Raw genomic sequence first — 21,297 nt, 5'->3', positions numbered from 1 at the left:
CAAAGAGGACCATTAAGTCTACACAGTGGATACTAATTGCCTGCTGCCTGGGTTCATTTTGTCCTCTGTGATAAATTACAACTGCTAACAAGGTCAGAAACAAACTTTTGTGTGTTCCTGGTACAGTTTTAGTGCAGAAGTCTCTTACAAGTGCAATCTGGTGCAAAGTCAATCCAGTCCTAAATCTGCTGAAATAGTAGGCCTACACTGGGCTCCCCGCAAACTACGGTTGCCAGCCTCCAGGTGTTGGCTGAAGATATCCCGGAATTACAACTGAACGCCCAGCCCCACTCGCTGCCCCCCAGCCCACTCACCTGCCGGTTGGTGGGGAGAGGCGTGGAGGTGGGGAAAAGTGTGTGCATACACTCCCATGCTACCCTGTTGCACTGGCAATGGAGGAATTCTGGTGCATGCTGAAGTGGAGCTGAATGAAAACCGCTTCTTTGGAGGCAGTTTTCACTCAGCTCTGCTTCAGCATTCACAGTGACTCCTCTCTCCTATGCTGCACTCATTTTCCAATGCGATGAAGGAGTTGTGGGATATGCATGCTGAAGCTGAGCTGAGTGAAAACTGCATCCAAAGGGGTGGTTTTCATTCAGCTCTGCTTCCACGTGCTCTGAGATTCCTCTGCCGCACCATCTTCTGATGTTCTGGGAGGTGAGTACCCTGCGGTCCCCTAGCCCCAGCCCCTTGCATTCCCGCTTGGGCTTCTGGGACCCCGGCAACCCTATCTCCAGACCACAGAGACCAGTTCCCTTGAAGAAAATAGCTGTTTTGGAGGGTGGAATCTATGGCCTTATACCCTGCTGAGGTCCCTTCTCCCCAAACGCTGCCCTCCCCAGGCTCCATCCCCCAAATCTCAAGGAATTTCCCAACTTGGTGCTGGCAACCCTTCCACAAACTGTATGGTACACAGAGGGCAATCGCAGATCCGGATAGTTACTTTGGGGCCTGAAATGTGATATTTTGCTGAAGCATTTCTCATCCAAACATTCGTAACAATTCCAAAGGAGGGTGTGAGCCAGCTGTGTGTGTGTGACAAACTTTTTAAAGTTGCTGCTTTCTGACTGCATCTAAATTGCTGTTAAAAGACTGGCTGCCAGTCAGATTCTTGCCATCTCTATGAATTGGGGAATTTTAAAGTGCTGGAGCGGTTTGGGGGTTTTTTTTGCTAAAAAACCAAAAAACAGAACTGTAGATTAGTAGGTAGCTTTTAAATTGCTGCAAAAGGTTTATTCAGAAGAGAAAAGAGTTGGCATCTCAAAATTAGATACAAGGGTGAGCTGTCTCAGCTAATGCCTTTTTCAGCAATGCAGAACAACCTGCAAACAGGTGCCTCTTGTCACGCTTGCTCCCCAGCTATATTTACAAGGGAGTTGGTTTAAAGGATACATTTGTCTCTTCCTGCCCTATTTTAGGAGCCTGGATTTATTTATCTAGGCATTTCTATTATTTTTTTAAAAGCATCCAAGATGGTTTAAGATCCAGAGGAGTTAGCTGTGTTAGTCTGTAGTTGCAAAATAGTAAAGAGTCCATCTGACGAAGAGAGCTGTGGTTCTTGAAAGCTTATGCTACAATAAAGTTGGTTAGTCTTAAAGGAGCTATTGGACTCTTCACTAAGATGGTTTAAATATCAACAACAACAGAAAATATAATTAAGTATAAATATATATGGCTGTCCATTCCATACATCTGATGAAGTAAGCTCTGACTTATACTGGAGTCAAATTTTATTAGTCTTTAAGAGCTATTAAATAAAAATTGAATATATCAGGGAGAAGCACTCTAAGTATACTCTTCCCAATGACAATGTGATTTTCTACAGAGTTTTTTTTTAAAAAATAGAAGAGCATCCCATCACGTGTGCCCCCATCTGCTGTGTGAGGAATCCCCACTTCACTGAGGCCTTAGTAAGGAAATAAAAGCCTATAATAGGTGCAGAAGGAAAGGAGGGAGGGGCAATCTACTAGCATTATTTTTCCCGTAGAAAGGTAAGCAAGACTTACCTCTGAGTACTGCAGCCTTCCAAAATCACTTGGGGGGCTTGCAATCTTAAAGACCTTCTTGGGCATCACCCATGTTTCCAAGGTCTCCAACTTGCTGGCAGCCAAATTGGTAGCATGATGTTTAACAAGGAAGCCCTGAAAATGGTCCGCCAGGAAGTAGAGGTGGACTGAAACTGGGTGGCCCATTGGATAATACCTGGAAAACAGCAACATATAGGAAACAGTCAGATTAACAGCACAAATGAATAGTATTCATTCTATGTATTGTCGAAGGCTTTCACGGCTGGAGAATGATGGTTGTTGTGCATTTTCCGGGCTGTATAGCCGTGGTCTTGGCATTGTAGTTCCTGATGTTTCGCCAGCAGCTGTGACTGGCATCTTCAGAGGTGTAGCACCAAAAGACAGAGATCTCTCCGAGCGGAACTACAAGTGACAAAAGGCACAGATTGGACACTTGTCAGCTTCCCTCAAGTTTTGATGGGAAATGTAGGCATCCTAGCCTTGCAGCTTGGCTCTCTGTCTGCTGTACAATGGACTTTTCAACTGTCACTTGTCCAACATTCCACCAAGCTGCCTACATTTCCCATCAAAACTTGAGGGAAGCTGACAAGTGTCCAACCTGTGCCTTTTGTCACTTGTGGTTCCACTCTCAGTGTCACAGTACTGTATTTCTTCTATTGGAATAGTACTGGCTAAGTTCCTCAGGCTGCTCAGCAACCAGAACCTTCCAGAGCTATCATCACTACTGCTTACCCCCTCACCTTGACCAAAAAAGGTACAACCTGCTGGTCTGAAGAAAATGGCAAGCACCTTTCCAACACAATTCAAGAGGCCTCTACATGGTAGAGGGGCCATCTTCTTTTTTTGCAGTGGTGAGAACAGCTTGCTAAATTCAAGTGTAACCTTCATGAGCTAATTGGTTTAGCCTAGTAGGTCAGAGTTAGTATCTGGAGCCAGGCAACTGAGGAAGAGGCTGGCTGCTGGGAGCTTAATAGCACTTTACATGGGCCATTTCCACACAGCTTACCTTGTTGTGGAAAATAGCGAAATCTCACGCAAAATCACGCGAGAAGACGCTGTTATCGCGTCTTCTTGTGTGATAACAGCGTCTTCTCGCGTGATAACAGCGTCTTCTCACGAGATTTCGCGCAAGATTTCGCTGTTTTCCACAACAAGGTAAACTGTGTGGAAACGGCCATGCTCTTATCCAGGGCTTTTTTTCAGCTGGAACGCAGTGGAACAGAGTTCTGGAACCTCTTCAAAATGGTCACATGGCTGGTGGCCCCGCCCCCTGATCTCCAGACAGAGGGGAGTTTAGATTGCCCTCCGGAGGGCAATCTAAACTCCCCTCTGTTTGGAGATCAGGGGGCGGGGCCACCAGCCATGTGATCATTTTCTCCAAGGGCAACCCACTGAGTTCCACCACCTCTTTTCCCAGAAAAAAAGTCCTGCTCTTATCACCTTGAAAAAGGTCATCAGAAACATGTTATACATGAACAATAGTAACTAAAAGCAGTGTATGTGTGTTATAATTAGTTGGTATTATTGGAATGATATTATTCTTGCAGGGCTGTAATTCCCCAAGAAGAGGACAGAAGCCTGGGTTCCACTTGCTTCAAACTAAGGATTGTAGCAAACGACCCTATCACTTGATGGGATTCGACAAGTTGACCTTGAGTGATTTTCAAAGACCTTGTTGGCTGAAAGTTTCTGAACGGCTGCTCTTATGAGTTTGGTCAAAGCAAAGAAAAATAGTTGTATTGTACTAATGGGTAAAAGGTTTGAAGATTTTTTTTCTTAACTTACATGTGTGTGAAAATTTGCTTCCTAAATTAGCCCCACAGAACCCAGAGGTTACACACACACTGCTTTCAAGCCGGCCAGCACCCTCCTCCCTGACAGATGTGGCTCAGTGTGATCCCTCAAAGCAAGGATCAGTCAGATAGAGCCAAAGTTTATTGTAGTCCAATCTATCCAGGAAAACTAGCTTGCTAAGACCAAACTGGGTGTGATGTGGGGAATGCATGCTCAGATATTTCCCGGAGATTTTATTTTTAAAGCAAAGTTGGGGAACCTCTGTTAGGCCCAGGGCTTTTTTTCAGCTGGAACGCATGGAACGGAGTTTCGGAACCTCTTGAAAATGGTCACATGGCTGGTGGCCCCGCCTCCTGATCTCCAGACAGGGGGGTGTTTAGATTGCCCTCCGCGCCACAGCATGGAGGGCAATCTCAGCTCCCCTCTGTCTGGAGATCAGGGGGTGGGGCCACCAGCCATGTGACCATTTTCTCCGAGGGTAATCTACTGAGTTCTACCATCTCTTTTCCCAGAAAAAAGCCCTGGTTAGCTCCATAGTGGAAGAAAATAAAGGAACGTGATCCGAGAGTGTATCTCTCACACACAGTCTGGACCTAATGCTGGGATTTTCAAAACTCACCTAACTCTGTGCAGAACTGCAATTTCCAGAGATGAGAATGTAAAGTTGACAGAGGCCCAACAGACTCTGCTAAGGCTCAGAAAGCCAAGCAAAACCAGTAAAAGGCAAGTCAGCAGTGTGACTTTTATTTGGAATTCATCTTCCAGGTACATTCAGCAGCAAATATTGACAGGGTCCACAAAAACGTGAAGGGAAACCGTCTCTTGGCAGCAGCTACTTTAATTTTTTTTTAAAGTGTCCAGACTCAGAGGTGGAAATAAATAAATTCTGTTTAAAAGGAAGCCTGTGTCAAAATGATTTGGAGCAGGAACAACCTGTAGAGGGTGCCCCTTACTTAACTAACCCTCTCTAACTTTACTGCAGTACCCAGGCATCCTACTTTAGTTCAGAAGTGGCTGGCATCCATAGGAGGCACGTGGCATTGCCTCCAAATGTGATGTGAGGTATAGTCCCCTCAGCTGTAATGCCAGCAGCGCTGAGAAATGAATGATGGTGGTGATTGTATTATTGGCTGATTTCACAGGGCTGCTGGCCCTGTTCGTGCAAGGAATTGAAAGGGAAGAGCTGGAAAGGGGAAGAGATGAACAGGGGCAGAAATAGACCAAAGCTGTGTCCATGTGACGAGCTGCAGCCACTTATGGACATATATATTAAAAAAGAAAATTGCTAGCTGCACATTGGAAGCACACATGCATCGCTGGGGACAGAATGGGGACTGCATGCTGTGATCTGCTGGTGTGAGGAGCGCAGATCTTTGCTGCATTCTCATCACCCCTCCCAGAAAATTGATTCCTGGGTTGACTGACCAGCACAGATGAATAGCCAGATGGGTAGGGTGGCTGCACTGAGGAGGAAGAGGAAGGGGGCATAATTCTCCCTTCTCTTTCACAAGCACAGGTTTGCTGACAGAAGAGATGGGAAGAGCAGTTCTGCCACCCCCCCCCCGCCCCCAACAGTCCTGTGACCCGATGAGAAGGGACTTCTGGCAAGAAGGAAACACAGGAAAGACTTGCCTCTGCCAGTAGGATCTGCAAACTTAGAGCCAAGCTACAAGTGACGCCTGACACAGGTTGGACACTTGTCAGCTTCCCTCAAGTTTTGATGGGAAATGTAGGCATCCTGGTCTTGCAGCTGTAATGGAGAGCCAAGCTGTAAACCAAGGACACCTACATTTCCCCATCAAAACTTGAGGGAAGTTGACAAGTGTCCAACCTGTGTAAGGCGTCACTTGTAGCTTGGCTGTTACTCTAGTCTGAGGGAAACAGGTCGTGCGGGCAGCACACAATGCAGACTGGCCTGTGTTCCTGACGTCATGATCCTTCCCAAGCTATCCTTTTTACATCTCACCCACCTACCTTACTTTTTTTGCTTGTTGCGATTGTTTTGTATAAATATTAATTAGAAAAGACATTTTAAAACTGTGGTTTAAAAAATTAAATCAGCACACATGGAAAGCTTTATTGGTTTTTTTTTCTCAAATGGATTGCCTACCTGATGTAGTGTTGGAATCTTTAAGTAGCTATCGTGCCTGAAATGATGCAGCACAGGGAGGGAAAAGGAGGGGAGGACAGAGGAGGGATGGGGTTGTGGCATATTGTGCTTTGCATACAAAAAGTCCCAGGTTCAATTCTTGGCATCTCCAAGTCAGAGATCTCAGGAAGCTGGGAAAGACCTACCTCACAGGGTTGTTGTGAGGATAAAATGCAGGAGAAGAGAATGATGTAAGCTGCTTTGGGTATAAATAAAATAAAAATAAACAAATTAGTCCTCTGTGCTTGAGATCCTGGAGAGTAACTGCCAGTCAGAGTAGATCATACTGAGCTAGATGGACCAATGTTCATAGAAACATTGGACTGCAAAGAAAGATGGGGGTAAAAATGTGTAAATGAATAAATAAACAGGGCAGTCAAGGGACCAAACTAGGGTTTCCAGGTCTCCTTACCTTTTCAGCAGGTGGGGGGGGGGAGACTAAGCACTCAATTTTTTGTTTTTGTGTGCGCAGATTTTGCATGTATGCTTCCAGGATGGTGTGATGACATCACTTCCGGGAAGTGACATCCTTGCAGTTGCTCAGGGCCTGGGAGTGCTCCTGCACTTTGCAGAGGGGGAGGCCTTTCCCCTCCATCAGCCAGGAGAGTGGTGACGGTGGGCAGAGGGTGGGAGCGGGGGACACCCCGCCCCCATCAGGGCACCTGGGATCCCTAGACCAAACACGTCCACTTTGACCTTACACTTTCTGTCTTTTCTTGTGTGCCGCCTGAACCCACTGGTTCAATATGCTGATGACACCCAACTATATCTGATGATGGATGGATGGCCTGACTCTGCCCCAGATGTCTTGGAGCATGCCTTCAAAGCTGTGACTGGGTGGTTGAAGCAGAGTCGATTGAAATTAAATCCCACAAAGACGGAGGTCCTGCATGTGGGTCTGGGGGGGCATGGGCATGGGACTCCAGCTCCCCGCTCTTGATGGAGCACTACTTGTGCTGGTTTCCAGAGTTAGGACCCTGGGGGTGATCCTGGATGCCTACCTGACTACGGAGGCACAGGTCGCAGCGGTTGCCTGGTCTTCATTTTTCTATCTAAGACAGGCCCGGCAGCTTGTCCCCTACCTATCAACTCATGACTTCAGTTATCCAAGCAATGGTTACCTCTAGACTAGACTACAGCAACTCGCTCTACACAGGGCTTCCCCTGGGCCTGATCCAGAGGCTACAGCTGGTCCAAAATGCAGCTGCACGAGTAATTGCAAGGGTCCCGATTAGGGAACATATAACTACGCCTATACTATGCCAGCTGCACTGGTTGCCAGTTGAGTACCGGGTCCGGTTCAAGGTTTTGGTGTTGACCTATAAAGCCCAATGCGGACTGGGCCCAGCATATCTGCAGGACTGCCTCTCCCCATATGTACCCTAGAGGATGCTTCGTTCAACAAATAAACAACTGTTGGCGGTCCCTGGCCCAATGGAGGCCCGCCTGGCCTCGACCAGAGCCAGGGCCTTTTCAGTCCTGGCACCGACCTGGTGGAACTCTCTGTCTGAGGAAACCAGGGCCCGGCGGGATTTGTTATTTTTCCGCTGGGCCTGTAAGACAGAAATGTTCCGCCAGGCATATGGTGGAGGCTAGGTTGGGCCCCCCACTGGCCACACTAAAGATCTGTCCACCACCCTACATATGAGCCTATATATGATCCAAGGCTTAAAAAGCAGTATTTTATCATTGCCATCTGAAGAGAAGCTGTATTGTATTTATTGTATAACGTTGTTTTAATGTTGTTTGCGGGGTGTTTTTCTGGAAAAAGAGGTGGCAGAACTCTCAAGAGGGAAATGATGAAGAAATACATGGGATTCTTTGAAATAATATAAATTTCAAGCACTATTACCAAGTATTTTCTAGAGGTTCCGTCCGGAACTCCGTTCCACTGCGTTCCCCTGAAAAAAAGCCCTGGTTATTTGTATAATGTTTTATCTGTTTTTAACTGTTATTTATGTAAATTGAAATGTTGTGCTCCACCCTGAGCCTGCCTGGCGGGGAGGGAAGACTAAAAATCTAATACAACAAACAAACAAACGAAAGGTGTTTTTGAACCTACCGGCAGCTGTTGTCGCTGTCTGTGTGGAAAGAGGCCTCCGCTCTCCTCAGACCCAAGCGGGAAAACGAGTGATACATGGTCAGTGCGACATCACTGACGCTGTGGATACCATCTGGTTCATCATATACGTTCTCCCAGTATGACCGAAGGCCTGGCGTGCCTGATGGATAGTTGCCATATAAATAATAGTCCAGTTGGCCAATTATTTCTTGATTCACCACAGCTTCAAATTTGCGTGCGAAGAAGGTCGGCCTGGCAGTTTGCTGTGTTGATAAGAAGGGCGGGGGGGGGGGGGGGGGGTTGCGTTAAAACAAAATGGATTCTGGGCTTGGTACCTATTTTTGAATACCTAGCCATGATCCTAACTAACAAGATAATGACAGGATCTAAATTTTCCTCCAATGGAATTTGTACAACCGCTACCCAAAGGTGCTCTAACAAGCAACACAGAATCATTTTACACACCATCATTAGACTTGCCATTGCATTTCTGAAAAGATTTACCTCAGCACTCCGCTTAACTGTCTAGCAAGCAGAGGCTGAAGGTTTGGGGACGGGATCAGAATTACAGCTTGTGAATTTTATTTTCCACACACCGTTGCTATAAACAATCCCCCCCCTGCTTGCCCCCTCCCCTAGATTTTTATTACATTTAAATGAGAGGGGAAAATTGCCAAGCCATTCTAGGGAATTAAATGGAAGTAAATTTGATTCTATGCATATGAAAAGAGGCATGTATTCCTGCCAGGAAGTGGGATGAGATGCCCCCGTCTGTCTCCCTCTGCTGAATAAACCCCCAACAGCTTAACAGGCAGACAGTGTGGTGTAGTGGTTAGAATGAGACTGCAGAGACCTGGCCAGTCATGCTCTTAAAGGGTTGTTGGGAGGATAAAATGGAGGAAAGAGAACCACAACTGCTGCCCTGATAAAACTGTCATAGACCTACTTTCTCAGCATAATCCTGGGTCATATCTCTGTGGGCTCTGTCCAGAGCAATTTTGGCAATCTACCTGTAAATGCAACTGAGAGAGCAGCTGGAGAAATAAACCTTGCAGAAGGTGACACTACTGGAAGGGATTGTTCCTTGCCCCAAACGAATGGCTCAAAACCTCTCAAAACTGGAATTTAAGCTGTTTCCACAGGCCACAGAAGTCTGTCCTCTGGTCTCAAGCTTGGGCTTAACTCCGCCTTGTAAAACCTTCGCTGGCAACTGCAAATGTGGCTTTCTTTTTCCTTTGTTACTAACATTTACATAGGGACAAGCTCCACTCCAGAAAGTCAAGCAGGGACATGCTCAGGCGGCATTTCTACACAAGCATTCGTCAGTAGGCACGCATGACTGCGGTTCTGAAAGAACAAGGGCAACAACACTGCCAACTGGCCGGAGGAATATCCAGCCTGTCTGCTCCTGCACCTTTCTTTAACAGAGGTTTGAAATGCAGGAATCAGCAGGTGAAGCGCTGCATGTGGCTTTCTCTGGAGGTGGTCTGGAAATGCAAGGCTATTAGCAGATACTAATGACAGGGAACTCAGCGTACCAGCATTAAAAGAGGAATTTGTCTGTTGCTGTTGATCTACCTACATAATTTCTGGATCTTGTTGGATGTGGATGCCACGGATAACAGGTGCAGACAGGTGCTAGAGTCTAGCGAGTGCACATTTTGATCTACTGTGTGTTGCTTATTGGGAAAGAGGACTCCAGATTGCTTGTGACTTTGAACTGACCCGTGCCAAGTCCCATCGGGGAGGTTGGCTCCTTGAACTGCATAAGGGTTTCTGAAGCTGTGCATCCTGGGTCTTATTTGTGAGAACAGAACACAGCCAGTGCAGTGTTGCAGTTTGAAAATTGGCGGAACCGGATGATTTTGGGCTAGTCACTCATTCAGTCTAACCCATCTCACAAGGCTGGTCCCTGAGCTCTTTCGAAGTAGGCGAGGGTAAAAATGTAGATTGGAAATAGCACCTCCTTCTCTTGGGCTGGCAGTGTGTCTGGAATACTTGGTCGTAACATACTTTGTAAACCACTCTGAGTGGGCATTAAGTTGGCCTGAAGGGCAGTAAATAAATCAAATATTATTATTACAGTGGCTGTTCAGTCTACACATATCACCACCAATATTAGGCCCAAGTCAATGAAACTTGGGAGAGATCTGGGACAAAGAAAGGATGACAAACTGTGTGTGTGTGTGGAGTGAATCTTCCACAGTGTCCCAGTCACCAGTTTGGTGTAGTGGGTAAGAGCGTGGGACTCTAATGTGGAGAACCAGGTTTGATTCCCCACTCCTCCACTTGAAGCTAGCTGGTGACCTTGGGCTAGTCACGGCTCTCTGGAGCTCTCTCAGCCCTGCCCACCTCACAGGGTGTTTTGTTGTGGGGATAATAATGACATACTTTGTAAACTGCTCTGAGTGGGCATTAAGTTGTCCTGAAGGGTGGTATATAAATCAAATGTTATTATTATTACATTATTATTCCTATTGATCACTGAAAAAAAGTTGTTACCTGGGTCTGATGTATCGATAAGACTGTGGTAAAGATTTGATTTGGCAGTTGCTGACATAACTCCCAAGAGAAACTGAAATATAAGCTGGCTGTGCAGCACCGCTGAATCCAGGGAATCTCAGGGAAAGTCACTCCCAAACCGAAGTAGCTCCCACAATGTTCCTTGTCTTTTAAAAAGTGCTTTCACTCAGACCATTTCTGGCTGAGCAGCAAAATAATCCCTGATAAAGCTGACATGTATCAGGCTTTGCAACCTCTACAACTTGTACGTGGCAGGTACCTGGATCAGGCACTCACTCACCTGGAACCGGTGGAAATCTGTGGGCTTGAAGTCATTAGGAGAACAGCCGCACCAGTCAACGATGTTCTTGTACTGACATTTGCAGCCCAGCTTACGGTTCCAGTTGGTGATGCGCAGATTGTTGTCCACCATGGAGTTGCAATGAGGGCTGTTTTCGAGGACGGTATGAAAGAAGGACTGCAAAACAAACAAACAAATAAAACCCCCTGATGTTTTGGTCCATTGGATTCTCTTGGGGTCCCCCTGCCCTTGTTTGTAGCATTGCGAAAGTCTGTGTTCAACTTCGGCTCAGAGACAGCATATGGCCCTGGCAGCAACCCACACTTCCTCCCAGCCTGGCATTCAGCAACTGATGATGTGTGCATAGTCGCCAAATGGTGATCAAATCTCCCAGCTGGTTTGTGGGTAGCAGGAACACAAGACGCTGCTTTCTACTGAGTCAGACCCCTCATCTGTCAAGGTCAGTCATGTCTACTCTGCCTGCCAGCAGTTCTCCAGGCTCTCTGCAAAGGTCTTTCACACCACTTACTACCTGACCCCTTTAACTGGAAATGCTATGGATTGAGCCTGATACCACTCATTCACAGCCTCTCCTTACAAAAATGAGAGCGAGGAGGAGGGGAGAGGGGGGAGGGAGTGCGCGCTTAGTACTGTGGGCATATTAGTGACAACTCAGCCCAAGTCTCCAGATGAAGTCACCCAGATGCATCAATCACCCAGATCATTTCCTCATCCCAGAGATCAACCCGGTTCTTATTTATTTTATCACATTTCTAGACCGCCCTCCCCGTTAGACAGGCTCAGGGCGGTTTAACAACAGTTTAAAACAGTAAAAACATTAAAACATTATATCATAAACTATTAAAATTGGTGGGTATAAAATATTAAAATACAGCATTTTCCTGCATGGGTGGTGGAAGGTCTTCAGTGGTATGGCCGGCGAGAGGACAGCCTAGCCCCCACCAAATGCCTGGTGGAACATCTCCGTTTTGCAGGCCCGGCGGAAAGATAATAAATCCTGCCGGTCCCTAGTTTCTTCAGACAGAGAGTTCCACCAGGTCGGAGCCAGGACCGAAAAGGCTGGCTCTTGATGGTTTAAAATATATGTTCTTATTATGGACTTTTTTAATCTGTCAGCCATGGTTAGTACTTGAATGGGAAACCACCAAGAAACACTAGGGATGGTATGTAGAGGCAGGCAATGGCAAACCACCTCCGCTCATCTCTTGCCTTGAAAACAAGGTTGACAGAAGTTGGTTGTGACTTGATGGCACTTTATTATTATTGTTGTTGTTGTTGTTGTTGAGGCGGGGTATAAACTCTTTAAAAAAATGAAATAATAATGCATAAATCTTGGCCAGGGATACCAAAAACTGGGCTGAAATACTTTTCTAATACCTCTCCAACAAAAATTTAAAAAACTCTTCCGCAATGGTCAAAGCCTCCATCGGGGAATATTAATGTACACAGATCATCTGAATGTGAACAAAAGGTCACCCATCTCCAACTACAGTATGTCTTTTGATTTGTTAATGAAATCTGTAGAATCTCATACGTGAGACTGTACAAGAGGAACAAAAGGTCTAAGAAGATAACTAATGTTATCGCTGTTGGCCAGCCTAGCTAGAACACCAAGGATTTACGGAGGCAAATGTGCTGTGAGCCAAAAATGACCTTGCACTGAAATACGCAAGTCACCCTCAGGCAGCCGAAGGACACTCTGTCCCCTGCAATTACTTTCCAAAATGCTTACGTCTCTATTAGCCTATTTGAGGCATTTTCTAACAGGATTTGCTAATTATATCAATGTATCACTACGAGTTCCGTTCTTATATAAATCATATGTACCAATGCACTGTTAAGAGGTCACATGAGACTGAACTTTAAAAAAAAAACGGACATAAAGGAAACCTTGCGTGGATAAAACTGAAGCATGATCAAATTGAGCCGTGGGGGTGGGGGTGGGGGAATAATGTGAGCTTAAAGAGCAGCGACTCCTCCAGTAAAATTCACTTTTGGATGCTCTATAAATAAATGGCATAGCATTTAGTATTGCTGACCCACCCAGACAACCCCCCTGCTCTTTTAAAATGTTAAATGACAGCTCAGTGAATATGGATTTTATGCTTGAATTGCCTGGTTAAACCCATCAAGGCAGACATTGTAATACAGGCCAGGGGAGGCAGTGGGGGTGGTGGGGGAGCTACTCAATTATCCACTGCCCTGTGTCTTTTATACTGACACAGGCTGCCTCTCTTAAGAGAATCCATGGGGAAAAGGTTATTGGAGGCGAAGGGGATACCTTTCATTTTTTCCTTTAGAAGAAATGGGATTAAAAGGAGAACTTTTACGGCAGGGCATCAGAAACGATATGGTCATAGATCCAGAGGAGTCAGCTGTGTTAGAAGTTACAAAATAGTAAAGAGTCCAGTATGAAGAAATTGCCAGTTTCTTCATCCCCTCCATGCATCTTACGAAGAGAACCGTGGTTCTCGAAAGCTTATGCTACAATAAAGTTGGTTAGTCTTAAAGGTGCTACTGGACTCTTTACTAAGAAACGATATGGAGGATTTGAGTCCAATAGCACTTCAGAGAGAAACAAGATTTTGGGGGTAAAAGGAACTTTGACTCTTGAAGGTTATACCCCCAAAATCTTGTTGGTCTCTAAGGTGCTTGGGCTCCAATCCTGCTGGTCTACTGCAGACCAACACAGCTACCTACCAGAAAGAAATATGGTCTGTCATCAGGGCTTTTTTCCAGCTGGAATACAGTGGAACGGAGTTCCGGGACCTCTTGAAAATGGACACATGGCTGGTGGCCCCGCTTCCTGATCTCCAAATAGAGGGGAGTTTAGATTGCCCTCCACACGGAGAAGATGGAGCGCCATGGAGGGCAATCTAAACTCCCCAGGGCCACCAGCCATGTGACCATTTTCGCCAAGGGTGACAAACTCCCCCCTTGTTCCAGCTGACCCAAAGTGACATCATTGGTCCTGGAAGCATGCATGTACCTTGCGCGCGTGCACATATGGTACCAAGGGCACCACCTCCTGCCAAGAGTTGCCCTGTGCTGGCAACCCACTGAGTTCCACCACATCTTTTCCCAGAAAAAAAGCCCTGTCTGTCATTATTGAAGGTGTTACGGCCCACATTCAGAAAGACTGATGTTCCTCACATACTAGTAAGCACTACTCAAGTTAAGAAGACTGCCTAAGAACTATGAAAAGCACGGTCATTTGGAGGGTGAGACGTGTTAAGAGAAGGGGATGCCTTTTGGTGGCAGAGCACATATTTTGTAAGCAGAAAACCTCAGATTTAATCTCTGGCATCTCTACTCAGGTTACAGATACTAGGTACGACCAAGATGCTGGAAAGTAGCTGCCAGTCACAGTAGACAATGTTGAACTAGAGCAGCAGAGACAAGTGATCTAGCATCATTTTATAAAATTAATATATGTAAGATGAGACCACTTTTTGTAAAAAACAAAACAAAATCCTAAATATTAAAGGAAAAGTTTTTCACATGATAAAGAAGGCTTGAGAAGTATAATTTGGGCATTCCCAAAAGACGTTGAGATCCTTTTTGCTCGTTTGGTTTGTCAATCCACTCACTTCAGCTGGAAGCAACGTATAAGAGTAGAACCTCTTCATCTTCGTCACCAGATCATCGCTAGAAAACGTGACGTACTCCACAAACTTCCTGTTTAGCAGAAACCAGTCTGAACCTCCATCAACTGTTATCCCTTCAGGAATTTTTCTGTCTCCAAGGCGCCACATGTGTGTATCACATTCCAGGAAAAGCCTATCCAAACCTTGTTTCCTAATAAATCTAGAAAGAAAGCAAGTTAAAATCAGAGCTTAGCTTTAAAGAAAGAGATAGCTACTATTTAACATAAATGTACACTACCCTTATTCACAAAGTCTTCACTAATGTACCTGCACCTCTCTCTGTTAGTCGTTTCTGGTCTAAAAGAAGAAAAGAGCTACCCTCTTACCGGACAGAGTCAGTTGTCACAAAATGCCTCTTCTACAATGTATCTATTAATTATTTAATAATATGCAAAGCATTTTGAAAAGCGCAAATGATTTTCCTTGCAGCAATTAAATTCGGGAGGGGGGACTCAAGGGATAGAGGGTGTGTGTATAAACTAGGGTTGCCAGCCTCCAGGTAGTAGCTGGAGATCTCCCGGAATTACAACTGGTCTCCAGGCCACAGACATCAGTTCACCTGGAGAAAATGGCTACTTTGGGGGGTGGATTCTATGAAATTATGCCATGCCAAGGTCCTTTCCCTACACAAACCTCACTTTCTCCAGGTTTCACCTCCCAGATCTCTAGGAATTTCCCAACTTGGAGCTGGCAACCCTAGTATAAACCCATGTGACATCAAGCATGGCTTGGCATTTTGTCTGAACACAGCCAAAGAATGCTCTGAGTTTAAATTTTGTTGCGTACTTTGCAGATGCTGTGCAGCTTTGGTGCTTCTTCCATTAGCAACCTTATCCTTGATGAGTATTTCTTTTCAAAAAAACAATGAAGGAACCCGAGAAAGACAACCAAGCTGTGATATGGAAGTAATTACCCCAAAATGCAGCCAGCCAGCCAAAGCTGAGTGTACATTTATGACAGTTGAGGAGACAAAAAAGCAGTCAAGAAGTTGATTTTTTTTTTTATTTCCACAGACGAGCTTCTAATTTCTCATTCTATTATCAGGGATAATGGAAATGTCTTGCAATTTTAATGCGGCGTTCTAGAATCTCCAATTACAATATTTATGCAGTTCCCTACAAATTAAATATTAATTCACACAAAAGTTCAACCATTTATTTCTACAATTCAGAAAACTTAAAAAAAAGTTTTACTTAAAAAAAAAAACACAAGTTATCACGTTATGGACATTATCAAGGATGCTTCATAAGCAACAGATGCGCCTCTTCAACCAGCGAGGCCTCCTTGTGTTTTAATTTGCTAAAGCCCCAGGAAGAAAAACACCAAGTTCAGTTTAATGAAGGGTACAATGTCCCTTAAATTTTGATTGGTAGCCTGATAGGGCATCTCTCTCTTTTCTTATCTCGACGCAGGTGGAGCAGAGGCCCCAAGAAGCATATGGACTGGGAAGCTTTAGTAACATTTGCCAGATAGAGGAGAGAATGAATTTATAATGGATACATTGACCCAACTCTTTTGTTTTGCTTCAGAGGTATTCAGCTGAATGAGTGTAGGAAGGAAAATATCAAATGAAGTGGGTTAGCCAGCACTGAGGTAGAGAGGACCGAGTGCCTCCTCGAAAAAGGAGGGAAAGTGAGTCAAGGGCAGAGAGGTGTTCAGGAGCGGTGACAAAAGAGGAGAGGGGGAACAGTGCTTGCGAGAAAACTGGGGCTGCTGGTCACTGAAAGGGCAGTGTGAGGAAGGCAGGCTGTGAGCAGGAAGTAACATGATGGGCAGACGGAGGATATTCCACAGCACAGAGATAAGACACACCGCAGACTCAGTGCCCAAACCACCATGGGAGGCTTCCGCCAACCCCCCAAGTTTTGAGTCCAGTAGCAACTTGGAAGACCAACAAGAGTGTAAGCTTCTAATAGTCAAAGCTCTCTTCATATCTGACCCGGGAAATCTTATTGTGTTGGTCTTCAAGGTGCTACTGGACTCAAATATTGCTGTCCTACTGCAGACCAATATGGCTACCCACCTGAAACCTATAAGGTAGATTAGGCTGAGGGAGAGTTGACTGGACCAAGGTCACTACAGTGCAACTCTGGGCAGAATTACTCCAGTTTAAGACCACTGATTTCAATGTTAATACACTTGAGTAAGTCTCCAAAGGATTGTAGAGATAGTGACCTTCATGGCAGAGTGAGAATTCGAACCCAGGTCTAGTCCACTACTACAACATCATAAGTTGACATAGTGGGTTGTAGCCACTTACAGACCTGACCATTTTCCTAATGAGACAATCCCTTTTAACTTGCTGATGTATACATAATGCAACAATGGAAAGTTCCTTAGTGTATAATTAATTTACCTTAATTGGGGGGGCGGGAAGCACCAGAACTGCCATGGCTGCAAATCAGTCATGAAAATGAAAGCAAAGTAAGAATGAAATAAAAAAGTCTATCGACTTTTCTGACGTTAAGAGAGTACAAAGAAATCTTCTAGAGGCTGATCCCTTCTCAGTTCAAAGAGAGTAATATCACCTGTGAGGCTGCTTATTGCCAAATACAAGAGGGAAATAAAAGAAATTAAAAAGAAAATCTAAACTCTGATTAGCCCTCCACCAATTGAAAGAAGGGGAGGGGGAGAGACAATTAAATATGCTCCAACCACTGGAGAGTAAACATTAATCTTCTAATAATAACCAATAGGGCCCAGTGGTTAGACTGTCAGACAAAGAGCTAAACGACACAAAACAGACGACATGTGTCCTTCATGTGTCAGGTTCCCGCAAGTTTCCCTGGGATGTGTAGTCTGACAAAGAATGGCAGCTCAATGCAATTCTCCACTGGGGAGAATCCAGGGGAGAGATTCTCTCTGGGGGCTGGCCGGCTGCTCTCCCCCAGCTTTCCCTCACTTGCTCTTTGCAGTTGCTCCGCACTTCACCGGGCAAATGGAGCTTGCTTTTGTTGTTGTTCTAAAGATGCGTCTCAGCAGATGGGGGGGGGAGCTGTTCTTCCTCCTCCTCCTCCTCCTCCTCTCCCTTTCCTTTCAGAGGGCACTGTAATCACTTTGCCAGCTTTGCAAGAGAGAGAAGAAAAAAAATAAGCAGGTGCCGCAGTACTGGGGAGATGGCCCCCCCCCCACACTGCAGGTCGCCCTTTTTTCTCTAGTCCAGTTCAAAGTGATTCATACTTTTCTTTCTCTGGAAGGCAGCGTGGAATTCTCTCTTTTCTCCCTTTTCCATGCTTCTCCCAGCGGAGAATTGCATCGAGCAGCCGTTCTTGGTCAGACTACACTTCCCAGGGAAACTTGCAGGAACCTGTCATGTGAAGGACGCGTGCTGGGTGTCTCGTGTAGTTTAGCTCTAAGATCTGGGAGACCCATGTTTGAACTGACACTCTTGCCATAGAAGCTCATTGGGTGGCCTTCGGCCAGTCACACCCTCTCAGCCTCACCTACCTCACAGGATTGTTGTGAGGAGAGAATGGAGAAGAGGAGAATGATGTAAGCTGATTTGGGTCCCCATTGGTGAGAAAGGCAAGGTATAAATGAAGTAAACAGATCAATAAAATAAATGAATATTGTTAGTTATATTGTTTGATGATGAAGTCTAAATGCCTTTTCAAAATAAAAAGGTTGCCAGAGATTTTTTTCTTTTCAAAATGGCAATTAACAACTAACAGATTTGTTGGGAGTATTTACTAACAAACCATTTGTCATTTTACTTCTAACATACGGCTCAACCAGTTGACAGATTTTTTTCACACAGGGAAGAGGTTGTTTCAATGCCCTCCCAAAAGATGTGTACAGTTTAGTTTGCTTCGAATACTTTAACAGGAAAGAAGGCTGTTATGTTAGAGTATACAGGATATTGATGTGTTTCTTCAAAGTTGCAAACACAATTAACTTGGTGAAATAAGAAAATCTCTAGATGGCCTTCAAAGAGGCACATTTCCTATAATAAAACACCTACAGAGATTAGAATGCCTTGAGTAGAATTGATCTCTCTATATCTTTTGAGTTGCTCTTTCTAATAAAAGTCCAGCATAATTACATCTGTAATTTTCCAGATGTAAACACAGTGACTTTTCTTTCCATCGAGACTCAGGTGTTCAGTATTTCAGGATTCAATGGATATTGCACCTGTGTAATACCCTACTCCGAAGTGTTAAGGATGTACGAATCTGTATTTTTAAAATGTCATTCTTTGTATGGAGCCAAGGGGATCATTTTTGATCCCATCTTTTAAAAAGCAAATTTCTTTTTCTTTTTTTCTCCACTATATGCCATTTTTACATAAAATGCCATTTAGATTCCATTTGTGCATAGTTTAAATGGCAACATTTCTTTTGAATTTTTGCCCATGTGTTGGCAAAAAGGCTTGCCAAGGGAAAAGAGCATCACAAACTTGAAGACAAAGCCAAAAATGATGCAATACATCTTTAAATATATAAAAAAACTTTTATAGTTTAAAATGTATTATACAAGTCCAGATATTTCGACAATCTCCGTTCAACAATCAACAGCAGGGTTGCTGCCAGTTCTCCTAATCTGGCAGGAGATCTCCCTCCCAGTAGCCCGTGTCTCTGCCACCGCTCAGTAAGTGAGTAGGAAAAATCACGATCCCTTTGATGCTGTAACGTCACTTCTGGAACAAACCTGGAAGTGCTACCATCACATTATGGTGCTGCCCTTGAATTCCACTGAAACTCTGGTGGGGGAATCATCCTAGAGCGTCGCCCTGACAAGATGACATCGCTTCCAGGAATACACCTGAAGCAAATTGGGGAGTGAGACCAACACACATGTCCCTGCCCCATAAAAGCTCCTGCCAGTTTGCCAGTGTGGGTTGGCCACCCTAAACAACACCTTGCCTCCTGAAAGACCAACCCATTTGTATTCTAGCAGAAGCTTTTCATGGAGCTGAGGATCACTTCATCAGCGGCATGCAATCTGATCTCCTGATTTAGGTAGACTCTATTAATTTCTTTAAACAGTAGGGTCAAGGAGCCATGAAACTGAGGAAGAAATTTCTGCTTTTCTCATAATTTCACAGATAAACACTTTCCTAGTGATGATCCACTAAATGCATCAAACGAGGTGGGCAAAACCTCATGCTAGAATAAAAATGTGTTTGTCTTGCAAGATTCCTGTTTATTTTTCCTCCAACAGATTATTCCTAAGGAATCAGATCCAAGAGGGGATGCTGACTGACAATCTTGCCCCCTGCTAGAAGACTTAAATATGACTTGGCAGCCTGGTTGTCCCCCCCTCCCCACTCCCCAACCCAGCACCCTGAGTTTCTTCCAGCTCCGGCTGCACTCATTCCAATTCACAGGGCACACATTGTCTTTGTAGCAGCAATTTCAACAACCCATTCACTAAACACAGCCGAATTAAAAGTCAAAGCAAAGGCACATTGCCAGGCATAAGCGGCAAAGCTTTATAACAACTTGGGGGCTTTGTATCAAGTGCTGCACGCTCCCTGTAAAGGATTAGGTCATTTTAGATGCCCTTGCAGTGTGGTATTCTTTCAAGAGATCTACCACTTGTGCAATTAATACACGATGCCTTGAAGTTGCAACAAGAACGTCAGAGGCAAACTGTTTCAAGGACCACTGCATTAAATGAACCAGAAGATGGCCATTTCCACACTGCTTACCTTGTTCTGGAAAACAGCAAAATCTCGCGAGAAGACGCTGTTATCGTGCGAAATCACACGAGAAGATGCTGTTATCGTGCGAGAAGACGTGATAACAGCGTCTTTTCGTGAGATTTCGTGCGAGATTTCGCTGTTTTCCGGAACAAGGTAAGCAGTGTGGAAACGGCCGATGTGCAGCCATGCAGGTTTGCAAACAAGGAAAACATTTTTCAAGCAAGACAGAGGCACCCCAAAAGCCGCTTTTGAACAGTGAAAATCAGGAGCCATATGTGGATATTTGACATGACACCTATTGCTCTTCTGAGCCCTGTTTTCTCATGCTGTAGGAAAATGAGCAAGGCCATTATGCTGGACAGCTGGTTCCTACCTTGAAATTGCTGCCACTGCAGAGACTAGAGGGATAGGTAAGTGGCCAGCACCCCCTAAATTGCTAGCCTTGTGCCAGGGATGGTGGTAAAGGGTCATTCTCTCCATAAACTACTCTCTCCACCCTCTTTGCAGCCTCTGTATTCTCATCCAGTACCCAGGCAGCTGCAACCTAGCTTCAGTGAAGAAAAAATACAACCCCATGGCAATCCCTTCGGAAGAGGGCAAAACTGGCCATGGCAAGGTGGTTTAACCCGTTCTCCTCTTTGCTCTCTTCTGGGAGTCTGATGATGGAGGCAGAGGGAGAAAAGCCCTCCTCCTCATTCCAGATGTGCAAAGGCAGGCTAAGGTTCAACAGTGGTGGGGAGAATCAACTGTACACACTCAGAAAAATCATCTGGTAGATGTAAAAATGTTACAGTTCTATATTTAATATGAATAGTTATATATTATATTATTGTACGTGTGTGTTTGGTGGGGTGATGCAGACAGTAGTTATGTGACTCTTAGTTGATGGTAAATGCAAATTTGGGTCTCCACAAGCCATGGAGTGAGTACCACTGAATTAGACCAGTAATGCTGCAGGGAGGCAAAGAGGTTAAAATACTTGGCAGCAGGGATAACAGCCTTATGGCAAGCCAGGCCAATGGCCCCCTTAGATCAGTAGTATCTACTTGTGACTAGCAGCCAATTTCCAGAGTCTCAAGTGTTTGCTACTGCACGTTTTAAAAAGCCTGGAAGTGCTGTACACACACAGCTGCAGGACTGTTAAGCATTA

The 21,297-nt window shown here is 44.9% G+C and overlaps 1 protein-coding gene across 1 annotated transcript in view; it reads right to left on the bottom strand.

Annotated features, from left to right (window-relative positions):
• The window catches only part of XYLT1 (xylosyltransferase 1), a 224,007-nt gene that overhangs the window by 16,151 nt on the left and 186,559 nt on the right, over window positions 1–21,297 (bottom strand). Inside the window, exons 7-10 of the mRNA XM_054992203.1 lie at window positions 14,447–14,663; window positions 10,836–11,012; window positions 8,033–8,295; window positions 2,007–2,202 (exon numbers count right to left, since the gene is read on the bottom strand). Coding sequence (XP_054848178.1) covers window positions 2,007–2,202; window positions 8,033–8,295; window positions 10,836–11,012; window positions 14,447–14,663 — 853 coding nt within the window. The remainder of the gene's footprint in view (window positions 1–2,006; window positions 2,203–8,032; window positions 8,296–10,835; window positions 11,013–14,446; window positions 14,664–21,297) is intronic.

Source organism: Eublepharis macularius, chromosome 12, assembly GCF_028583425.1.
Source record: "Eublepharis macularius isolate TG4126 chromosome 12, MPM_Emac_v1.0, whole genome shotgun sequence".
NCBI classification, from domain to species: domain Eukaryota; kingdom Metazoa; phylum Chordata; class Lepidosauria; order Squamata; family Eublepharidae; genus Eublepharis; species Eublepharis macularius.
The sequence above is the reverse complement of the archived record's forward strand: the minus strand, read 5'-3'. Positions and strand labels throughout refer to the sequence as shown.